At 38.1% G+C, this 24299-nt stretch overlaps 1 protein-coding gene and 1 pseudogene across 1 annotated transcript; one reads left to right on the forward strand and one right to left on the reverse strand.

Moving 5' to 3' along the window:
• Nucleotides 1-2026: 2026 nt before the first annotated feature.
• On the forward strand, nucleotides 2027-11371 carry EXTL2 (exostosin like glycosyltransferase 2). Its single transcript, XM_068960849.1, has 4 exons — nucleotides 2027-2190; nucleotides 6683-7110; nucleotides 7757-7827; nucleotides 10883-11371. The coding sequence occupies exons 1-4, from the start codon at nucleotides 2027-2029 to the stop codon at nucleotides 11369-11371; spliced, it is 1152 nt and encodes a 383-aa protein (XP_068816950.1).
• An 11013-nt stretch (nucleotides 11372-22384) lies between these two features.
• Nucleotides 22385-23086, reverse strand: LOC138069532 (large ribosomal subunit protein uL6 pseudogene; annotated as a pseudogene).
• Nucleotides 23087-24299: the final 1213 nt, after the last annotated feature.

Below are 24299 nucleotides of genomic sequence, written 5' to 3' on the forward strand. Positions count from 1 at the left end.
TTTACCAATATGTTTTAGCAATTCAATTTCAGAACTGTAGACTCAAAAGGGCAGGAAAGGTCAATCTTAAGCCTTCTAAATGACAGAACTTAGATTGGCTATCAGTGATCCTATATATGTTGTAGTCAGTTACACTGTTGATAAAAAAAGATGAATCACTTTAACCCTAAGAGCCAGTTCATGACACAGTAGATCCAGATTGTAGGTATCTAAATCATCTGTTCAGATCACTGTACAGTTGGTTGTAAACACAGCAAAACCACAAGGTAAATCTGTGATACTACGTGGATCCTTTTATTATTTATTACTTTAAGTCTATTCATATTCCTGCCTTTCTTATTCCTATATAAATAATATCATTAACACAAAATAACTTATTTTGATTATCTGGACTTGTGAAAAAAAAGTAATGAGAGTTAAGACTCCCTGATGGCAGTTAGGGAATTCTCTGGTGGTCCAGTGATTAAAATTTCATCTTCCAATACAGGGGATGCAGGTTCGATCCCTGGTCAGGGAGCTAAGATCCCACATGCCTCCTGGCCAAAAACCCAAAACATAAAACAGAAGCAATATTTTAACAAATTCAATAAAGACTTTAAAAATATATAGCTTATGTATTAAGAAAGGTGTTTCTTAAAAAGAAGAAGAACCATAAAAAAAAAAAAAAAAAATAGATGGGTTCCTTAGAAGGAAAACTGAGGGAAAATCATTTAGGAATGAGAGGATATCATTGGTTGAAAATGAGAAAGCTGAATGGCATTTATAAAATACAATGAAAAGAATGAATTTCCTGAATAGGGGGAAATGCAAAGGTAAAAGCTCTTCTTAGAGTCCTCTCTAGCACCTGGAAAAGACTCATAAGGAACAGTAAGTAGCCTTTCATGTACTATTTCTGGCATTCTGAATTTTGCAATGAAATAAATTCTAGTGTATGCTGCTTAAAACTAATGGAAGAGGCTTACTCTAAGCAATAATGAACTGACTTATGAGGTGTTCTGACTTAGTTTTCTGTTTCTGCCAATTGTCCTGAAGTCTCTCTAGGTTTTTTTCAGTTTCTAAACAAAAATTAAATTTTCATTTCTCAGCTAGCCAAGACTTCGTTGTCTCCTTGTTTAAGTCATGTATGCTGCCAGATTAAGGATACAGCTTCTGGTTATTGTTACCAGAATTTACAAGGATGATATTATCTAATAAGTGATGGTTTTCTCCCAAGGCAATTCAGCTTATTCTCCAAGAACTTCCATAGAAATAGGGATGTTCAAAAGTATTTTAATGCAAAATACCTTTGAAAAAATCAGAGTTCTAGGACATCTTCTATAAAATAGTTTTGGCCACAGAACTTAAAGTAGAAAGGTGACTTGTGTGGCTTGAGCTTTAAACTACATGTCTTGCCCTGGTCCCCAGATGAGGGATAACCCAGGTCTTTTATAGAGGAAATGGTTTCTTAAGTCTTGACTCAATCTTAATTTGCATTTAACTTGAATTTGCTTTTTTTTAATTTCAGGTGTTTTTTATTCATTGTGAAGTTTGTTGTTGTTCTTTAGTCATTGTGTCTGACTCTTTGCAGCCCCATGAATTACAGACTACCAGGTTCCTCTATCTGTGGGATTTCCCAGACAGGAACACTGGAGTGGGTTGCCATTTCCTTCTCCAGGGGATCTTTTCAACCCAGGGACCGAACCCGCATCTCCTGCTTTAGCAGGTGGATTCTTTACCACCGAGCCACCAGGGAAGCCCCATTGTGAAGTTTAAGACTGTTTAAATATAGATGCCCTCGCTTTTTTCAACCATAGAGCATTGTGAACCTTGCTCAAAAAATGGTCAGGCACTGCTCTGGACTGCAGAGCCTGACAGAAAGGGCTCTCAATACAGTTGGAGTCAAAAAGGAGGCTCAGTCAATAGCTGTAATACCTGGAAACAAAGTCCGGTAGCACTGCGTTCCCCGTCCCCAGGATCACTGAGGATGGAGAGTGGTGAGAGAAACACTCACAGGGGAGGGGATGTTTGAAAGAGTCTTGCCCATAGAATGGCAGGGAGTAGGAGTCTGGTGCGCAGGGAGAATGGGTTTTGTAGTGGAAAAGAGCATGACAACATGTGGAGTCATGGTCAGCCTGCTGGCTCTAGGTACCGTAAGAGGAAAGTCCTCCTGGAATTGGGTGCCACACGTGCCTTTGCCTCAGCTGGAACAGTGTATGTCCCCTGCATGCTGTAAACCTGGCCGGAAACTGCTCATCAGGTGTACGCTGATGTCTTCTGATTCTTCTGTCATGTTCACAGAAGGGAACCCCGGATTCTAAATTAGCCTCTGTGTCTTGGAATGTTTTTATCTCGTGGCAGTGAAGGGCCCCTTTCTGAGCATCTATATGCTATAATCATCAGTTTTTTCGGCAAGTGCGTATTTTGGAGGATGAGCCAGAGGAGAAAACAATCTGTACAATATGAGGCAAATCTCATAGTGAAGTGGTAGAATAGTTACTATTCTTCCACCATCTGTGGCATTAAAATGAAAATGACAGCTTCTCAGTGTATGACGTGACGCTGCTCATTGCTTTTCTGTCTTGTGAGTCAGAGGACATAACTAATCTTCATTCATGCCACGCTCTGGCTAAACTAGTCTTTGTTCATGCTCTGCTCTGGCTATTTGTTTTCAGCTTTTGTCTAGATGATTGTTGCTTTTTAACCCCAAAGAACTAGCCTGGAGTAAAGAATTCATCATTCAGTAGTGTTCTTCCTGAGGAACTCTGGTAGAAGATGTAGTAAATAACTGAATAGCAGGTCTTTGAAAATTCAGATTGCCTCGTTCATTTAAAGACAAACACTAGAGAATTTGTAATTGTTGCTTCATTGTATTATTTACTTTCCTACTCTGTCTTATGTCCACATTTAAGAAAATTTCTTAAAATTTCAAATAATGGTTTTCTAAAAGCTACCTCACTTTTCAAATATTTAAAAATTCTGATATAATGACCTGGTCATTCCACTCCCAGGTACATGCCCAAAAGAAATGAAAACATGTTCACAAAAAAACATGTACATGATTATTTGTAACAGCAATATTCATAATAGCAAAATGTGGAAGCAACCCAAATGTCCAGCAACTGTTAACACAAACAAAATGTGGTATATCTGTGCAATAGAATGTTATTTGGGGATAAAAAAGAATTAAGTATGGATATGTACTATGACATGGGTGAACCTTGGAAACATGTATGCTAAGTGAAAAAAGCCAAACACGTAGGCCATATATTGTATGGTCTCTTTTTAGGAAATGTACAGAATAGGCAAACTATGGAGATAGAAAGTGAGTCAGTGTTTGCTTGGTGCTGGGGTGGAGAATGAGGGGAAATGGGGATGAGAGCAACTGCTAATGAGTAGGTCTTGGGTTTCTTTTTAGAGTGTTAAAAATGTTATGAAATTAGATTTGGTTGCACAATTCTGTGTAGATACTAAAAGCTACTGAACTGTGTACTTTATATGGGTGAAGCTTACGATATGTGAAATAAATATTAATAAAGTTGTAAAAATGTACCAATGTACCAATATTAATATTTATATTATCATACAGGTACCTTAGTGACAGTCTTGTAGACTAATTTATGACGCATCCTTGCAGAATTTACCACAACACCATGGAAAGAGTCACAGACTGTGCCATCAGGGACCTCGGTCCTTTCTGGAATGAAGCAGGGTTTCAGAAAAAACAGACAGATATCATGTTAAATTTTATTCTTTATTATTTGTGGCTGCCCTGAGTCTTCACTGCGTGCGGGGGCTTTCTCTGGTTGCAGTGAGCGGGGCTGCTCCCTCGTCGTGGCGCACAGGCTTCTCATTGCCATCGCTTCCCTGGTCGTGGAGCACGGGCTCTAGGGCGCTCGAGTTTCAGCAGTGTGGCTCCCGGGCTCTGCAGCACAGGCTCAGTAGTTGTGGTGAATGGGCTTAGTTGCTCCCCAGCACGTGGGATCTTCCCAGACCAGGGATTGAACCCATGTCACCTGCACTGGTAAGCAGATTCTTAACCGCTGGACCAGCAGGGAGGTTTACAGATATACTTTCAAATTAAATCATTTTAATTCTTGATTCTTTCTAAGATGAAGGTTATCCAGGTATATTCTTTCTCATATTCCCCATTCAAAACTCAAAGCTGTGAATTAGATGATACATTCTTCTCTTGACAATGAACAGAAGAAAGCTATACACTGAAATCCAAATAGCTAATGAAGTCAGCACTCTCCAATTTGTTCTAAGGCTGTTTCCGGTGCATCTACAATAAAGTCCCAGACTTCAGCTGATCTCAAAGTACAGAGATGCCATTTGCACTGCAGTCTATATAGTTCTTACTTTTCTATACAGACTATACATTTTAACTATCGGTCTGTATAACTGCACGAAATATTTGCATTGTCTTTCCAAAGATATAAATTATTCATAACTCGCAAAACATTTTTGATACAAGGAAAATAGGGGGTTGGAAGCTATCTGACAGAGGAAATTTCTATGATGGATATGGAGAAAAACTCCCACTTAAAAGTATATTATTGGTAAAAGTGAAACAGTCATTCATGAATTCTCCTTGACAATGTCTATTTATAGTAGGCTATAGAGATGAATCTTCATTACTCTTTCTCCACTAAACTGGCAGATAGTTACCAGAATCTGCTTACTAGACTAGAGACACTGCTATATAAATTTTAAAATATGTTATTCCTACTCTGCTATAGAAAATGAACATAAAGATCTCAATCAGGGTATACTTTAATATAGTTGTCAGATGAATCTTAACTCTGAGTACTTATAACCAGCCATTTTTATGCAGAACTGAAAATATGCTTTATGAGACTTGCTTTTGATTCAGTGATAGAAGGATTATCAAGGTCTTTGAATCAAGACTATTAATTTATAATGGTTTCTGTTTGGTTTATCACATTAACAGTATGTGTTGTTTTAGGGAGAGGTTATATACAATGAAGACATTTGTACTCTCAAACCTTAAATTGCCCATCCTTGAAAAATAATCATAGTAAAGCTGAGGTTACCTAAAAAATAATCCATTTTATTCATTTCTTAGAGTGAGGCCAAGATGAAAGGAGAAACACAAAATTGCTTTTCTTAACAGAACAGGCTGCAGACAAAGTCCAGGAGAGAATATCCTTGAAAGCTCTCTGAAAAGATTACTACAAGGGAACATTGCTTTTCAAATCTGGACTTTTGAAAAGTGAGAGTTGCTGAGTGACATTGACCATTCCTTTGTCCTTATGAATAGGTTCTTCCTTTGCTTGCACAGCGCTCAGTGCAAGCACAGTATGGGGTATGTTCTCCTTCCATCTTTGCAATTCTCCAGTACCCACTCTTGTGAACTTTAAAAGATGTTAAAGGCATGGTCTATATGACCTCTCTATGTCCTTGTTGACATATATAGAGAAAACACAGTGACACCGCACACCTCACAACATGAAACAAGATCAGGGGAACTGTTGCCAAGTTTCCTCAGTGAAAAACAGAAGAGTAGTTGCACATAATTTGAACAGTGAAGTGAGATTTCGTTTGGAATCTAATGCCTCCAGAATGATGGCCCAGCTACAAGTGCCCAACTGAAACCACAAGGTGTCCTTCTGATGTATTCTCTTCATCGCCACTCTCCTAAATTAACTTTGAGTTTATTTACTTTATCTGTCTCTCCCTGCTATTTCCTCTGCTATGAACAGCAGAGACATCGTCTATCTTATTCATTGCTATACACACAGAACCTAAAATAGTGCTCAGTGATTATTTAATTTATTGAGTAAATAAGCAAATACTGTGGCATGCAAAGCACAGAGTACAGGATCTAATAAGTAATAAACCATTATAATTGTTTGCTGCTGCTGCTCCTACCAGTTATCTGATTCATATATTGGATTCTGCATATGATTTCATTTGGAAACAAGTTTGCTGCCAAAGTTAAGTTTAAATTTAGTATACGTGTGTGTTTAAATTTATATATGTGTGTGTGTGTGTTTGTGTGTGTGTCTATATATATATTAGAATAAGTTGTACACCTTAAATATATATAATTTTATGTGTCAATGATATCTCAATAAAGCCATTTAAATAATTAGTATACTACTAAGAGAAATATATACTAATTATTTAAATAGTTACTAAGAGAAATATAGGGCTTCCCAGGTGGCTCAGTGATAAAGAATCTGCCGGCCAATGTAGATGTGGGTTCGATCCCTGGGTTAGGAAGATCCCCTGGAGAAGGAAATGGCAATCCACTCCACTCCAGTATTCTTGCCTGGGAAATCCCATGGACAGAGGAGCCTGGTGGGCTACAGTCCATGGAATCACAAAAGAGATACGACTGAGTGACTAAACAACAACAACAAAAGAGAAATATAATCCAATTTGAAAATAATAGTCTCATTTCCAAATTTTTAGTAGCAAAGTGAGGGCAAATTTTAAAATATGCTGCTTAATTCTTCCTGCGTATAGATGTTCTTTTGTCTGCAACTGCAAAGCAGTCAGGGAAAGGACGGTTTATTCACTGCACTTTTTGTCTTAGGCCAGATCAAAAAGGCAGGAGGAGCTGAACTTGAATAACTAAATGGTGATTAACCTTTCTGTCCTTAAAAAAGCAGAGGCAAAACCATGGTAATTATTAAGAATGCTAAGATTCTGCATTTTACTTCCCTTTCTACCCCAGGTGTTGCCATATCTGCAAGCTCCCAGGAAGAGTGATGGGAATTCGCGTGCTTCGTCTCTCTTTGGTGGTCATCCTTGTGTTATTGCTGGTAGCTGGGGCTTTAACCACTTTACTCCCTAATATCAAAGAAGACAAGATGCTCACTTTGCGTAGGGAAATAAAATCTCAGGGCAAGCCCACCCAGGATTCCTTTACTCTGATAATGCAGACATACAACAGAACAGATCTCTTATTGAGACTTCTAAATCATTATCAGGCAGTTCCATATCTGCATAAAGTGATTGTGGTATGGAACAATGTTGGGGAGAAAGGACCAGAGGAGTTATGGAACTCCCTAGGGCCTCACCCTGTCCCCGTGAACTTCAAAGCACAGACCACAAACAGGATGAGAAATCGACTCCAGGTCTTTCCTGAAGTGGAAACCAAAGGTGAGTTGCAGCTGGGTTTTTAGTCTGACAGGGCTGCAGTTAACCAGAACTGGGGACTCATGTGTGGCTTTGGGGCCTCCTACTTATCTTAATTGTCTGGAGAAAATAGGGAAATTTAATCATGAGAAAGCATTTTGAAAAACTTAAGAGGCAGTTTCCCAGATGTCAAGAAGCAGTCTCCTGGGGAGAAATCACGTATATCTTGCAACAGTGATAAAGAGGTTAATTAATATTGTAAAAGAAGACATGCTATGATTACATCTTTTTGCGTCACAGAAGTTAGTAAAATGCTATTTAACTTATGCTTGATGTGTTTTGCCACCTTCTTTTCCTCCCACTCATAGCAGTTACATGAGCTTGTAATTTGCTTAAAAGAACCTTGGTTTTATTTATTTATAGGTTCATTAGTTTCTAGGATAATGGATGATAACTACATGATACTCTCCCCCTTTGGAAATTATAAAATCAATTATAGTTCAAGTAAAAACTTTTTCTGCTAGATAAATCTTTAAGAATACATTTTTTATTTACTGATTTCATTCAGAAAATACTTCATCTGAATGATCTATAAAGACACCACTGTGTCTTACAACTTCTGTCTTCACTTCCAAACTGTTTGATTTAAATTTTTTTTCTTTCATTTCAGCGGTGTTGATGGTAGATGATGACTTGCTAATTAGCGCCCAGGACCTTGTTTTCGCTTTTTCTGTGTGGCAGGTAATGTTGCTATATGCTTTATGAAATCATCATATAAAGTCTGATCTAGTGTTTAACCGGAGCAACATGGTTTAATGTGGGGGTTACCCAGATTAGTGTAGACAGTATTTATCTAAAAAGGAGATTACTTTGTCATAAAGTACAATGGCACCCCACTCCAGTACTCTTGCCTGGAAAATCCCATGGACGGAGGAGCCTGGTGGGCTACAGTCCATGGGGTCGCTAAGAGTCGAACACGACTGAGCGACTTCACTTTCACTTTTCACTTTCATACATTGGAGACGGAAATGGCAACCCGCTCCAGGGTTCTTGCCTGGAGAATCCCAGGGATCGGGGAGCCTGGTGGGCTGCCATCTATGGGGTCTCACAGAGTCAGACATGACTGAAGTGACTTAGCAGCAGCAGCAGCAGCAATCAGATTTCCTGAGCTCAGTTAAGCTAACTGACAGTTATGGTACCTTTTATCTATACTTGATTTGTATTTGATACATTGGGGAGAAGAGCTAGAATTGCCTTCCAAAGAACAATGAGGAAATTATCTGGTATAGAACAGAGCAAAGACTAAAATCCTGAGACACTTTCCACAATGCCACAGACCTGTATCTCAAATGAGAAGTGTATTTGTGTATTAATGCTGCATAGAGCTTCCTTTGAAAGAAATAATTAATTATATCCACAAAATTTAATTCTGAGACCATTGTTTAAAAATTAATATTAATAATAATTCTACATGCACCACTGTGGTGGCAGACTTTTCCCCCCTTAAATCCCAGCTGGTATAAATAGGCATCAATTGCCTGGTATTCTATAAAAACACCTTTTTCCTGTTGAAAATTTGTTCATAGTAGCCAGCTTTTTACAAGTTTCACTACAAGTACCTGAAAGCAGAATTGCATACAAATACTCTGAAGCCTGTCCAGTAATTAAACACTGTGCTACCCAATAAATGGTCTAATTTGCACTGTAGGAACTCTCCTTGATTAGTAACTTGAGATGTGACAACATTAGGTATTAATGGTAAGCGGCCACAGTACTCTACAGATACCAGCATTTTCAAAACTTCAGTTTTCAGCTTCATGCCTAGCATACTGATCAACACGTTTTTTCCATATCAGCAATTTTACTAGCCCCATAAATAAAAGCTTCCCAGGAAAAAATTTCTAATGTAATACTCCAGCTGTGAGATTTCTATCACAGATGAAAAAATCAATTTTCTGAAAATGTCAGGTTTGGGGACATATGAGAACTATGGTTAATTAGGACAAGTAAATCATGATTAAAGATGGATAAATATAATTTTAAGTTTCATCCATAAAACTGTCAAGAACAGTTTCAATCCATTGCCCAAGATAATCTGACTCCTAAAGTTCAGTCCCATTGTTGCCCTATGGAGTGTAGAGATTTGGGGCATAGAGACAAGCAGGACCAGAATAGACACACGTCTGTGCCTTTGCACTTAACCGTGACCTCCGTTTGCAGTCCTTCTCCTTTTCCTGCTCTAGCCATCTGTGAAATCTCTGTCGTCCTCTTGGGTTATATAAGTGGTGCCTTGTCTCTGAGGCCTCCCAGCGTTTATGCTCCCAGCCCCTGACATTCCCCTGTACCTCACTGCGTCCTCAGTGCTGTCCTGAGAATCCCTCCACTGCATTACAGCTTCCTCAACAGTGTGGTCATTCCTAGCACCTATTTGTATCGCACTCTCCCTAGACTATGCATTCTTTGACATGGGATTAAATCCAGACTGATTTGTGTGTGTGTGTCCCTAGTTTAGCGTCTGTTGGTAAATGAGTGAAACTCAAGTTATTTATGAGATTGAACTAAACCTTTTTCAGTTCATATTTCTTTTCTATGACTCACTGCTTTTCTTTGTTTGCTGATTTTTATTTTTAGTCATTCTCATCCTACTATTATTGCTTTAATACCATCCTTTCTGCATAGATCCTGACACATCTCTTCATACATATGTGTATATATATACACAAGCACATATATATATGACCTCCCCCGTGGCTAAGCGGTGAAGAATCCACCTGCAGTATAGAAGATGCAGAAGACACCGATTTGGTCCCTGGGTGAGGAAGATCCCCTGGAGGAGGAAATAGCAACCTACTCCAGTATTCTTCTGGGAAAATCCCATGGGCAAAAGAGCGAGCCGGCTATGGTACATGGGGTCACAAAGAGTCAGACATAACTGAAGTGACTATATACACATATATATATATATATGTATAGGTGTGTATATATATTTACACACATCCATACATATTGACCTTTGAACAACACAAGCTTGAAGCATACAGATCCACTTACACTCAGATATTTTCAATAAATACGTACCATATTACTACATGATGCGTGGTTGGTTGAATCTGTAGATGCAGAACCATTGATATTGAAGGCTGTCCATAAAGTTATACATGAATTTTCCATTATACTGTCAGTTGGCACCCTTAACTCCTGCATTGTTTAAGGGTCAACTGTATATGTGTGTGTGTGTGTGTGTGTGTGTGTGTGTATATGAATATTTTTTTTTAAGAAAAGGGATAAAAATAAAACATTGTTTAAAACCAACAGTGACTTTCAAAAACATTGAAATCAACATGGAAAAGCAGTAAAATGATATATGTACATCCATAATTTTATTTATTCTTAAGAGATTAAAACAGTTTTCCAAAATAATCACGTTATCTTCTTAATCTCCTATAATAAGCATTGTTCATATAATCAACTTCTTTTGCAGTAAACTCTGAAAAACCAGACTCTTTGGTGACTAGAATTTATTAATATCAGATAATATGTGAATTGGGAGACTATTTGAGAGGTGGGAAATTTTTTAAAGAGATTTGGGTTATGATGGAATTTGAACTTTAAACTTACCAGGACATAGATTTATGAAGTTGGCTGGAGTAAAAGGAAGTTAAGATGTAGAAGCCAGGAATAAAATAACACTGACAAATCAGTTTAATTCTTTCTGTAATAAATCATTGCCTTTTTCACCATGTTAGCTCTAAAGAAATGCCACACTGAATTATTATTTTTTTTTTTATCTTTTCAGCAATTTCCTGATCAAATTGTAGGATTTGTTCCCAGAAAGCATGTGTCTACTTCCTCTGGTATCTACAGCTATGGAGGTTTTGAACTGCAGACAACAGTGTTTGGAAATGGTGATCATTACTCCCTGATCCTGATTGGAGCCTCGTTCTTCCACAGCAAATACCTGGAACTCTTTCAGAGGCAGCCTGCAGCCGTCCATGCTTTGTTAGATGAGACGCAGAACTGTGATGACATTGCCATGAATTTTATCATCGCCAAGCACACTGGGAAGACTTCAGGGGTATTTGTGAAACCTGTAAACATAGCCAATTTAGAAAAAGAAACTACCGGTGGCTACTCTGGAATGTGGCATCGAGCTGAGCACTTTCTGCAGAGGTCTTATTGTATAAATAAGCTTGTTAACATCTATGACAGCATGCCCTTAAAATACTCCAACATTATGATTTCTCAGTTTGGTTTTCCATATGCCAATCACAAAAGTAAAATGTAAAGGTGAAATAGACAAACAAAAGCAAACCTCAGAACTGCTTGTTATTTAAGTAGCTTCTTCATGCTCTGGTTGGTCTTTTTATTATTTATTTTTAAGCAATATCACGGACTTTTTTCCTACTCCAGAAGTCTCTACAAAGGGGAAGAATGCATGGGGCTTCTAGGATGTACAATTTACATGTGCTTCAAAACCCAAGAAGCTGATATTATCCAGATAGGTCTTGTGATAAGTCTTCATTCATGGATATATTCCTTGGTCAACAATTTTATTGTTTACATGCTCAGACTGTTTGACAGTTTTTTAAATTGAAGTCTAGTTGATTTACAGTGTCATGATAATGCCCTACAATTTTGTTTTTTGACTCCTGGCATTTGCCTTAAGGACCTTTAGCAAGCCGTTTCCAGGATCAAAATCTCCAGAGAAGTATTTCTCAGCTTTTTCATTCAAGGATGATTATTTTCATCTGAAGCCTGAAATGCCTCTTTCTCAAAAGACTGTGGTGTAGGGAAAAGCCATGTGAGGAGAGAATAGTCTCACTCCCATATAAAAGCAAGTGAAGATTTTGTGACAAGCAGGGTTTCTCTTGTGGTTCTTCCAACCAGCCCTTTCTAGGACTAGCTCTTCCCAGCATGGTTTCGATGCAACCATCAGTGCTTTCTGTGGTTAAGTCTGTTGTGACTGGTTGGGTTAATTTTAGTAGCTGAATGATGTCTAGTTGTTTGCTTGACTTTTGTGAACATTTACTGCATGGATCACAAAAAAGTGCATCCTGTATTTCTTATAAGCAGCTTCTATGCAGCAAGGAGTTAATGTGTTACTAGATTCAGGTCCTGTATTTTGGCACTGAATCTGGCTTTGAGATTGTTCATTAATTTTTAGATTTTATATAAAAGATGTATTATTTAAGAAATATGCGTAAAATAACTCTTCTGACAGACTGATTCAGTAAGACCAGGCAGAAATTAAAACCCTTACTATCAGATGATCTTTATCGTTATAAAAGCATAAATTATCTCATGAATACTAAAATGTTGTGTGTGTTACACACAAAGTCAGTCTCTTGGATTCTGAATTCCCTCTCCGAGCCCCTGCTGCCAAAAGATTCAGAGATCATGATGAAATTTGAATTACATAGATGTGGAAAAAATAAAAGACCTGAGTCATAGCAGAGAAATTCCACAGAGAGCCTGCATCAGTTCATTGTTAAGTTGCCCACTCTCTGTTACATGAATTAGTGTCTGTTCCACACTCTCTGTGTTTGGTTCTTAATTCACTAAAGGAATACTTAATTAAGCCTCTTTCCACCACATTCTCCTCTTCCTATTCCCCCTCCTTCTCCCATATTCCATAATGATCTCAAAATGGCACAGCTATGAAAATAATCATGGTTAATGTTCCAACAATGAGATCTCTTGTGCAGTTAGCTCAGTGTATATTGTTCCTTTACATGGGCATGTTGTATGCGTCTTAATGCCATCTGAGAAAACCAGTAGAATTTGAAGCCTCACTAAAAATCTATAGTGTTAATTATCTGCTTTGTCAAACCTTGGTAGTGATTTTTTTTTTTTTTTTGCCTCTTGAGATTGACAGATAAATAAAATAAACTTTTACCATCCAGATGTTTTTGTTAATTAAACAGACTCATGCTTTTGTTTTCCAGATTCACACACATTTCCAAATATTCTCATATTGCTTAGGGAATATCTGCTATATTCCCCAAGAGAAAAATTTCCAGTGGGAAAATACTCTTAGATTTTTTCTTAAACATCTATTCTTCAGCATCACTTAATTTGCTCATATATTTTTCAGATGTTGTAGAGCAAGTATGAAAACAAAGTGAAGTTCAATCTGTATTACAAAGATGCTTGCATTGATTGGGACTAAACTTCTACAAAGGTGGCGCTAATGGTAAAGAACCTGCCTGCTGACGCAGGAGACATAAGAGACACAGATTCTATTCCTGTGTCAGGAAGATCCCCTGGAGGAGGGCATGGCAACCCACTCCAGTATTCTTGCCTGGAGAATCCCATGGACAGAGGAGCCTGGCAGGCTACAGTCCATAGGATCACAAAGAGTCGGACATGACTGAAGCGACTTAGCACACATGTACAATTTTCCCTTCATGCCTCTTATTCTTACTCCAGATGATCTGGAGCAAAGATGATGCTCAGGCTTAAAACTACACTGGAAAAGCAACATAGTTTAGAGGTTAAGTGTGCCAGTAGAGTACTTGGGCTCAAATCCTTCCTGTATCTCATACTTACTTAACCTCCTGGAGCTTCAGTTTCCTCATCTGCAAAAGTGAGAATATCTACATAGGGGTTTGTTTTAAGGAATAAAGGAGATTGCTTGTATAAATATAAGCACAGAGACTTGCCCATTTTAAAATGGTCAATAAAGGAAAGCTGTTGGGATGTGTATGGACAATGAGTGTATGCTTAGTCACGTCTGACTTTTGGGACCTCATGGACTGTAGCCTGCCAGGCTTCTCTGTGGGATTATCCCGGCAGAAATACCAGAGCGGGTTGCTATTTTCTCCTCAAGGGAATCTTCCCGACCCAGAGATTGAACCTGCATCTCCTGCATTGCAGGTGGATTCTTTACCACTGAGCCACCAGGGAACCCCATCATTGACAATAAGGGCAGTTAATTCTATGTTATCAGAAAGGCCCCTGAATCCACCAGGTGAGATATTCAGGAAATTGTTTCTACATAAAAGTGTTCTACATAACCATGGCAGTTTTCATCTCATTTTCTTTATTTCAAATGCCCCTCTTCTTATTAAGATAGTACATACTCATTCTAGCAATTTTGGCATATTCAGAATGGGATAAGAAATTAAAAGCCTACCACATTAACAATTATTAAACATTTTTGTGTCTATTCCTTCTGACTTTTCTAGGCATACGTTTTAATAGCATGATTTGTTTGGTATTTCATTGGATGGATAACCATAGTTTATATAATCAATCATATTGCTGTTCTGTTACATAATATCTTATTATTCTAACATTTGGGCAAGCATCCTTGCCTTGAACAAATACCTTTGAGCATACCTATAATGATTTCTTTAAAATCAAGTCTAAAAAGTCCAATGCCTGGATCCATTTATTAGTTGCATTTTAGGGTTTTTAATATATATATATGCCCCCAGAAGCATTCCCATAGCTACAGTATTTCTGCATCCGAGAGCACCTGTTTCTCATCAGACTTCCCAACATTGCATATTATTTAAAATATTCTTAATTTCATTTTCCATGCACAGAATACTCAAATGTTGCAGAATTTGGAAAGACTTTGGCTATGTTAAGAACTCGATGTTGAGAAGGCTGAAAAACAGGCAATCAACTGTCAGATGAAATATTCCAGGACAGTATAAACTTTGGGAATCTTCTGAAGTGCTTCCAAAAATTCTTTGCTCCCAGGATGGAGTATAGGCAATGAATTATTGGCTCTTTGCTGGTCCCAGGAATCAAAAACTTGGAAGCAGCAACAACAAAAAAAATACACTGGTTCCTCTTAAAAAGACCTAGAGCTTTGACCACAAGGTCAGGAGTGAATAAGTGAGTATGTGTATGCGTGTGTGTGTGTGTTTGTGTGTGAGCATGTGCGCATGCACACAGGCCTACACACACACACCTACATGCACACGTGTGGCGGCAGAGGGCAGGGTAGGAGGCAGGAGTGGCAAGGAGGGGGAATGGAGTAGAGGACAATGCTGTCATGGACGAGGAAGAGAGAGGTGCCCAATCCCATTGGTCCCCAGGAGGGCATGATGGTGAGATCTGATCATCCTCTTTCCCATGCTATTTCTTAAGCCAGTTTTTGTTTTTCTGCTAGGGTTCCCCCAACTTTCTCCCCTTCCACCTCTTCTCCTTTCATGAAGGTTCTGTCAATATGAAACCCAATTTTTTTTTTTTTTTTTAGTTTCTTACTTTTATTATTCTTTAGTGCTTTCTCTCTGGGAGAAAAAATAATAAGCCTCCACCTCTGCACATTTCAAGCCTGTACCTTCTTTTTTTAAAATTTTTTATTGGAGTATAGTTGCTTAACAGTGTTGTATTAATTTCTATTGTACAACAAAGTGAATCAGCTATACATATACATATAGCCCCTCTTTTGGGGGGGTTTCCTTCCGGTGGCCATTTCCCTTCTCCAATGCATGAAGGTGAAAAGTGAAAGTGAAGTCACTGAGTTGCATCCAACTCTCAGTCACCCCATGGACTGCAGCCTACCAGGCTCCTCCGTCCATGGGATTTTCCAGGCAAGAGTACTGGAGCGGGGTGCCATTGCCTTCTCCATTTAGGTCTCCACAGAGTATCAAATAGAGTTCCCTGTGCTTTACAGTAGGTTCTCATTAGCCATCCACTTTGTACATAGTAGTGTATATATGTCAATCCCAATCTCCCAATTCATCCCACCCATCTTAGTGGCCACACATTAGTTCTCTTTGCCTGTGTCTCTGTTTCTGCTTTGCAAATAGGGTAATCTCTACGTTTTTCTAGATTCCACATATATGCATTTATATAAGATACATGTTTTTCTGACTTCACTCTACAATATTTAAAAAATATACCTATTGTGGATGAAACAGAAAGAACATTTGATTCATTGGAAACGTGCACCGAGTCTTGGACCCACTAAATTTCCTCATCTGCTGAATGAGGCTGAAAACACTTGCCCTAAAATCTCACCAATGGCCTTTGGTTTCAAAGAGCACAGTGAGTAGGAAGAACTTTAAAGTATCAAGAAAATGAAAGAATTTTTGAAACATCATTACAGATAAAGAGCAGCTCAAAAGAGAATGAAAGAAACTTGTTTGGGAATTACCAGCAGTGTCAAAATTATACCTTAGAGCATAAAAAAGCAAAAATAAGTATGCAAGCATCAAAAACAATTTAAGGAACCCTTTTTATTAGCTCTGGTTCAGAATAAAGTATTTAAATGAAGTATTTAAACTAGAGATCACATGAGGCTCTTTCATATTTCACATGTCAACATTTCTTTTATTTGGAAATAAAAAGGATCATATTTTTGACTGGAATGCTTTTAAGTAGTTTAAAAAAAATAAATTTGAAGGAAACAGCTTTAATTTACAGCAGTGTTTCTTCATTTTGGCTCATTTCCCCCCTAGGGGTCATTAACAGTGTCTGAAGACACATTTGGTTGTCACAAATGGGAGCAGCCTACTGGGATGTAAGAAGGATGCTGCAGCCCTCCCTCCACAAGAATTAGCCATCCCCAAATGTCAGTAGTGTTACAGTTGAGGAAAAATGTACATGCCTCATATTATGGAATATTTGGTGATTTTTATGACAATGAAAGTTGCATTGCTAAAATTTTATATAACGGTGCCTATTAGAACAAAATTAAGGGGGAAAACATGTTTATATTAGAGAGTTCCAGAAAAACATCTACTTCTGCTTTATTGACTATGCCAAATCCTTTGACTCTGTGGATCACAACAAACTGTGGGAAATTCTTAAAGAGATGGGAATACCAAACCACCTGGCCTGCCTCCTGAGAAATCTGTATGCAGGTCAGGAAGCAACAGTTAGAACTGGACACAGAACAACAGACTGGTTCCAAATAGGGAAAGGAGTACTTTAAGGCTATATATTGTCACCCTGCTTATTTAACTTATATGCAGAGTACATCATGAGAAACGCTGGGCTGGATGAAGCACAACTGGAATCAAGATTGCTGGGAGAAATATCAGTAACCTCAGATATGCAGATGACACCACCCTTATGGCAGAAACCAAAGAAGAACTAAAGAGCCTCTTGAAATTGAAAGAGGAAAGTAAAAAAGTTGGCTTAAAACTCAACATTCAGAAACCTAAGATCATGGCATCACTTCATGGAAAATAGATGGGGAAGCAATGGAAACAGTGACAGACTTTATTTTTTGGAGGTCCAAAATCACTGCATATGGTGACTTCAGCCATGAAACTAAAAGACGCTTACTCCTTGGAAGAAAAGTTATGACCAACCTAGACAGCATATTAAAAAGCAGAAACATTACTTTGACAGCAAAGGTCCCCATAGTCAGAACTATAGTTTTTCCAGTAGTCATGTATGGATGTGAGGGTTGGACTATAAAGAAAGCTGAGCACCAAAGAATTGATGCTTTTGAACTGTGGTGTTGGAGAAGACTCTTGAGAGTCCCTTGGACTACAAGGAGATCCAACAAGTCTATCCTAAAGGAAATCAGTCCTGAATATTCATTGGAAGGACTGATGCTGAAGCTGAAACTCCAATACTTTGGCCACGTGATGGGAAGAACTGACTCATTGGAAAAGACCCTGATGCTGGGAAAGATTGAAGGCGGGAGGAGAAGGGGATGAGAGAGGATGAGATGGTTGGATGACACCACTGCCTCAGAGGACATGAGTTTGAGTATGCTCTGGGAGTTGGTGATGGACAGGGAGACCTGGCGTGCTGCAGTCCGTGGGGTGCAAAGAGTCGGACATGACTGAGCACCTGAACTGAATAGAACTGAAGACATCTGCTGCATAGTTGTGTGACCCCAAATCTGAACAAAGAGCCAGAAGTTTCCATGATTAAGGTTTATTTTTGATTCTATTTTTTTTTTGATCCACTTGCCTTTTTCTTTTTTCACATTTGAAGAAATAGACAGTGGAACTTCAGTTTCTAGGAAGAAGTTATGAATACATATACATTTGTGAAGACCTACAAAACAATGTTACATAATACAGTATGTATTTTCATAATACATGTCTAGTTAGAGAAAATAAACTAAGCACAAATTTTCAAATTATCATATTTGTGTATGTTCAAGCATTTTTGGTTTCAACAAACAATAAACAACTAGTCAAGACAATTTATACAGGAAAGAATCCTGGAATGAGAGAATTAAGAAACATTTTTTTCATATAGCTATGTAATGAATTATGTAAATTTATCTGGGGCTCAGTTTCCACATCTACGAAAGACATGGGTGAATTAAGTGATGAGGAAAGAAAATTCTGCGACCCTGAATCATTGTTGAATTGGTGTGTTTTAAAGGAATCATGTTATACTTCCTGATAAGAAAACAAATCCCCTAAAGTTCAGCTCTGCTGTAGCTTACAACCTTCCCTACACCATAAGCCTATTTTCCTAGGAATTCTTTCTCAAAGCAAAAACTAACTTAGTAAACATCACTACTGTTGTACTGCTTTCGGATCAAAAGACATCATCATGATAATGGGATGAAAAAGAAGTTGATGATGTAATTGTTCAGTGGTAAACACTGACTGGAAGAATTTATGACTTAAAAGATATTTTACTTCATAACTAAGCATCTGTTGCTACGTCCTTTAGGAAGATTCCCTCAAAATTTACAACAGGTTGACAAACCACTTGAATCAAACTGAAGTATGAATCAGATATACAGCCGTTAACTTGTTAAACCCAGAATGCAAATACAAGTTTTTTTTTTTTATTTTACTTTACAATGCTGTATTGGTTTTGCCATACATTGACATGAATCCGCCTTGGGTGGACATGAGTTCGCAATCCTGAACCCCCCTCCCACTTCACTCCCCAAAGACTAAACTATCTGATTTCTTTGAAATTAATGAAACATGATTTTAATGAAATTTTCTGTTTTACCAGCAGATGTCAGTGCAACCTAATTAACTGAGTAACTTTTTTTTTTTTTAGCAGATTAAATACCTGCCAGTAAACTGAGTGAAAACAGTCTTAAAATAGCAGTTTAAAAAAACTTACTGTCAATGTGTTTGATTAAGAATATCTCCCTAGGTGGAGCTATAGAGAAAAAGCCAATCCTTAAAAAGATATGAAGTTAAAATGGTCCCTTGCCTAGGTAAATCTATATTACGTAAGTTATAACACACTGTTATTATCATCATAATTTTTATGTGACATTAACATTTCTCAGTGACATATAAAGACATGATCTTAATTAAGTACAAAATGCTAATCTGTAAAGCATAAGAATGTGTATGTGTCAGTCTCTCAGTCGTGTTCAACTTTTTGTGAACCCGTGGACGGTAGCTTGCCAGGTTCCTCTGTCCATGGGATTCTCCAAGCAAGAATACTAGGGTGGGTAGCCATTCCTTTCTCCAGGGATTTTCCCAACTCAGGGGTCAAACCCCAGGTCTCCCACAGTGCAGGCAAACTCTTTATCATCTGAGCCACCAGGGAAGCTCCAAAACATAAGAATAACAGTGTTTTAAAACCCACATGCCACAGACGCTAGAGCCAAAGGAAACTCATTTGTCTCCGGGTGACATTTTTACAGCTCCTGAAGAAACACATTAATTCCTAATGAAACCTAAAATATATATTGTGTGATACCATCTGTTTTCTAGAATGTAGCTTGTCGCAAACGTTGTTAATCTAATGGCAGTAACAGCAATGTCTATGATGCATGTATGCATCTTTGTAACAGCCTGCAACTTAAATACCTATGTCACTCACCTTTCAGGATTCAATAGCTGTTGTTCCAGGAGGTTAGTTAATTTGCCTAATAAAGAAAAGTTATGCAGAAAGTCAAAGTGACAGACCTCAGATGATTCCAAGGCTATATCCTTTCCTTTATGCAATTCTCCACTCTTCTAAAAATGCTATTTTGTGACACTGTGTAAAAAGAAGCTTCTTGTTGATTTCTGTCACACATGGAACTCAAGCTATATTTTGTACAAAAGATTCTACAACAAATCTACAACAAAGTCATGTCGTTTGGGACACGACTAAAATAAAGCTAAAATAAGGATAAAGTAAAGAAATACATGTAAAACCACTTTTATAAAGCAAAAGTCAGGGTTTTTTTAAAATAAAATAAATGTGCAGTTACCATGTAATCTAGCAATTCCATGCCTGAGTATTTACCCAATAAATATGAAAATATGTATTTACACAAAGACATGCATTAAACTTTATCACAATTTAATCATAATCATTGAAAGCAGGAAACAACTCAAATTTCCATCAGTTAGTTAAACGATAAATATACTGTGGTTTACCCATGATATAGAATTCTTAGTAATAAATAGGAACCAAAGACTGATACATGCAACAACATGGTAGAATATCAAACCACTAAGCCAAGTGAAGGAAGACCGACACAAACCTACATACTCTATGATTTCGTGTATACGAAAACGCAAAGACCTTCTGGAAGAGGCAAAACTGCAGAGATAGAAAACAGATCACTGGATGCCAGAGCCTGGGAGTAGCGAAGAGGTTGACTATAAAAGAGCATGAGGACAATTTGGGGGATGATAAAAATATTCTAGATCTTGATGGTGACAGTGTTAATGGTACTGTGTACACTTATCAAAACTCACAAAACTACAAACTTAAAATTGGTGAATTTTATGTAAATTTTACCTCAATAAACCAGACTTTTTAAAAAATTAAAAGGCATTGGGCACATACAATGTCTTAATAATCTCATAAATAGTAAACTTTCTGAAGAGTTGAGTCAAATAACAAGAGACAGAGAAGTTATCGACCTGAACCTCGCCTTGGAATAGTTTGCCTAGTCTGGGAATGGAGGAGAACAGAAACCAGGGTGCTAGTGTTAGCTGGCCAAACCACTTGGGTGTGATCTCAATTGCCGAGTGCTGCTGCTTGGTCGCTGAGTCCTGTCTGACTCTTTGTGACCCCATGGACTGTCGTCTGCCAGGCTCCTCTGTCCATGAGATTTCCCAGGCAAGAATACTGGAGTGGGTTGCCATTTGCTCCTCCAGGGGATCTTCCTGACCCTGGGATCAAACTTACATCTCCTGCTTGGAAGGAGGATTCCTTACCTCTGAGCCACCTGGAAAGCCCTGAGTAGGATTACTTTTCTCCAAATTTCATTTAACTTACAGTGAAAAACATTGAATTAAATAAAAATTTTAAACCTTCTTGAGCTCAAGACAAAAACAAAACAAAACAAAAAAAGGACTAGATTCACCATTCCAAAAAAATCTTCCACTTGCTGATTAAGGATGATTAGAGGAAATCTAATATATGAACCCTAAGCAGGGAAGCAGTGTTAATCAACTTTATTAATCTCCATTTCCTTGGAGAGGGAAATTGTATAATTTGGCCAGCAGGTGTCATGCACTCATCTATGAAAAACTGATAACTCTTCATATCAAAATTCTTTCTTAATATTTTCCTGCTGCCTTCATTTGTAATGGGTATGAACATTTTTTCCTCTCTCTCTATATATATACACATATCCTTAAAAGGAGGAGGACGTTTGAAATATTCAATCTTTTCCTCCTTTATTTCTCAGCTCTAATCAAGTATGATAATTAAATGTACATATTAAAATAGGAAAGAAATCACTCTTATTTCATTATGTTTCATGTTTCGAAGATTTTTTTTTAATGGAGTAACAGCTTCACAAACATTATTTGCATAGTTTTGGCAAACTCAGTCTTTTAATGGCATTCCCTTTATTGTTAATGTCATCTCTTGCGTGAAGCCTTCCTCTGGGATCTCATATACCATAAAATGTTCCATGATCTACATAAAGCATTCGCCATGTTGTCTTGTAACTGTTTATGTAAAAGGTCTATCTCTCTTCTCTTTTGACCACTCCCCAAACTAGGAGTGTACGATCGCTGCTTCTCCAGGTATGTAACACAGTACCTTGTACTCAAAAATGTTTGTTGGTGGTAAGCAAGTGAGTGATTAAACCCTTGAATCAGTTTTGCCACTTCCAAGACAGTGGTTTTTCAATAACCAGGTGAAAAGTTAAAGGACCAATAGTTAGTTGAATCAATAGGAAAGTGCATAGAGGCAAATGGCTATTTTCCCTGGAGGAACATTTAGGACAATCGTGGCTTGCTGAAAAAAGGGCAGCAGCTTATAGAATCCAAAAACAGGATAATGGAGCAGTAGATGGCTTCTGTGATGGACTAGCAGGAAGGGTTAACTTTTTTTAAAAAATTGAAGATATTTTTATTGCCTCTTTAAAATACCACAATGGAGTCCATAGAACCATCTGGCATCTTGCTGTTTCTGTAGCCGGACCACTCAGATCTTATTAGTCAGCCTGCTGAATTGTTCCTTTTTAAGAAACATAGATGCCATCCAAAAATTTTCTGAAATCGTTGTTTTTAACTTTTGGTGGTGGCTTGCTGAATCAAAGCACCTGAATTTGACACAAGTTCAATGACATTTCTTTCAAGAATCAACTCATCTTCCTGGACTTGAGATACTGAACGAGCAACCCCTGGCCTCATCCGAATCCTATGGATGTATTTTTCATCCCCAAAATAGCATCTCAACAAGAGAACCATTCTCCTGAATAACAAAGTTGATGGGGAAGTGGGCATACACAGACCTCATCTTGTAATGGAAACCCAGTGTAACACCCTTGATCATGCTCTGTTCATGACTGCAGATCGTGTGAACAGTTGCCAGTTCCTGTCTGTTTCCCCACCATTTGTCAACCCGGAGCCTCTGTTTTTTCTTTCCAAAGAGACTCAGTTCTACACTGATGTGATTGAAATCCCTCTACAGGGTGCCTCTGGGGTCCTTCACAATAACTGTCCATCCCTTCAGAGTAACATCGATATTTTTCTGGAACGTCAACAGTCTGATCACTGAGAAAAGTCTTCACTCTCACAGTAGACGTGACAAAGAGCAGTCTTAACTTTTTAGTACCAAAAATTCTTTGACACCTGGGGAAGACTACAGATCCCTTCTTGGAAAAATTGTTTTTAAAGAACATAAAACAAAACATGTAAGATTACAAAGGAAACTAATTACATATAAATACAGTTTTCAAAATAGGCTTAAACAATTTATTAATAAGATTTAGCAGTAGGCTTGATGACTACCATGATTTTTAAAAAGTAGTGAGTATAAATGATATTTTAAGAAATTTGTGACAACTGTAATATGATATGAAAATATATTTTTGACAGTCACAGGAACTGCTAATCTTTTGTAGTTTTTGCCTACATTCATAGTTGATGAAAATGCTAAATTTCAGGCTAGTAAAAGTAAAGTCATAATTTTTTTCTCCTTTTTAAATACATAGGCCCCTTAAATTCTATTCATAAACCACCTGAGGGGGTCTATGGACCCGAGGTTAAAACCTCTGGATAGGGCTTCCCTGGTGGCTCAGTGATAAAGAATCCACCTGCCAATGCAGGAGACATGGGTTCAATCCCTGATCCGGGAAGACCCCACATGCTGCGGGGAAACTAAGCCTGTGCGCCACAACTATTGAGCCTGTGCCATGCCCAGCATAGACAAAACAAAATAAATAAATAAAATTATATTAAATAAGAATCTCTGGATGAAAGGGAAGTTTGGGTGATGGAAAATAGGGATTTATGAGGGAAGAGGAAGCAAAAGGAGTTTCCTTCTGCAGGTAGCCTTCTCTCTTTTCCTTCAGAAAGCTCACAGTATTCACTTCCTAGCCTCTCATTTGTTCTCTGCCCCGTTACAGTGAGGTTTGTACCCCCGTCCTTCCACAAAACCATCCTTCCCCAAGTCATGTCTGGTGTCGAGGCGGGACGCTGACCAGAGTGCGCCTCGGTCCTTACTTCATTTGGTCTCTCTTTGGCTGTTGTACTGTTGACTACTCTCTTTCCAAAGCTTCTCTTCTCCTTTGGCCTCTTTCTTTTCCTCATGTCTTTCTGGATCCTTTCCAGCCTTCCATCCTATTCATCTCATGTCTATGGATGGGTCCCTGGAGTTCTAACTGCCCTATACATCTGCTCTCCTTCTGCGTTCTTTCTCTGGATAGTCTTGCCAATCTAATCGACATCTTTAGCTGAAGGCTCTTTCCTGATCCTAGGTCCCTATGTTCAGCTATCCACAACTCTTCTTAAATATACTAGGGATCCCTCAGACTCAATATATCCCCCAATTAAATTTATTCTCTTCCCCTCTCTGCTTTTTCTCTTATGTTCCCCATTTGGGTGAACGACACTGCAATCCAAATC

This window comes from Capricornis sumatraensis, chromosome 2 (genome assembly GCF_032405125.1).
Source record: "Capricornis sumatraensis isolate serow.1 chromosome 2, serow.2, whole genome shotgun sequence".
In the NCBI taxonomy this organism is placed as follows: Eukaryota; Metazoa; Chordata; class Mammalia; order Artiodactyla; family Bovidae; genus Capricornis; species Capricornis sumatraensis.

Bases quoted from the DNA above. Each gene is read 5' to 3' on its own strand.
- EXTL2 (XM_068960849.1), top strand. From the start codon at position 2,027: ATGGCAGGGAGTAGGAGTCTGGTGCGCAGGGAGAATGGGTTTTGTAGT. The intron at 2,191-6,682 runs GTATGTCCCCTG...TTTCTACCCCAG, and splicing joins TTTGCCTCAGCTGGAACAGT to GTGTTGCCATATCTGCAAGC. The intron at 7,828-10,882 runs GTAATGTTGCTA...TTATCTTTTCAG, and splicing joins TCGCTTTTTCTGTGTGGCAG to CAATTTCCTGATCAAATTGT.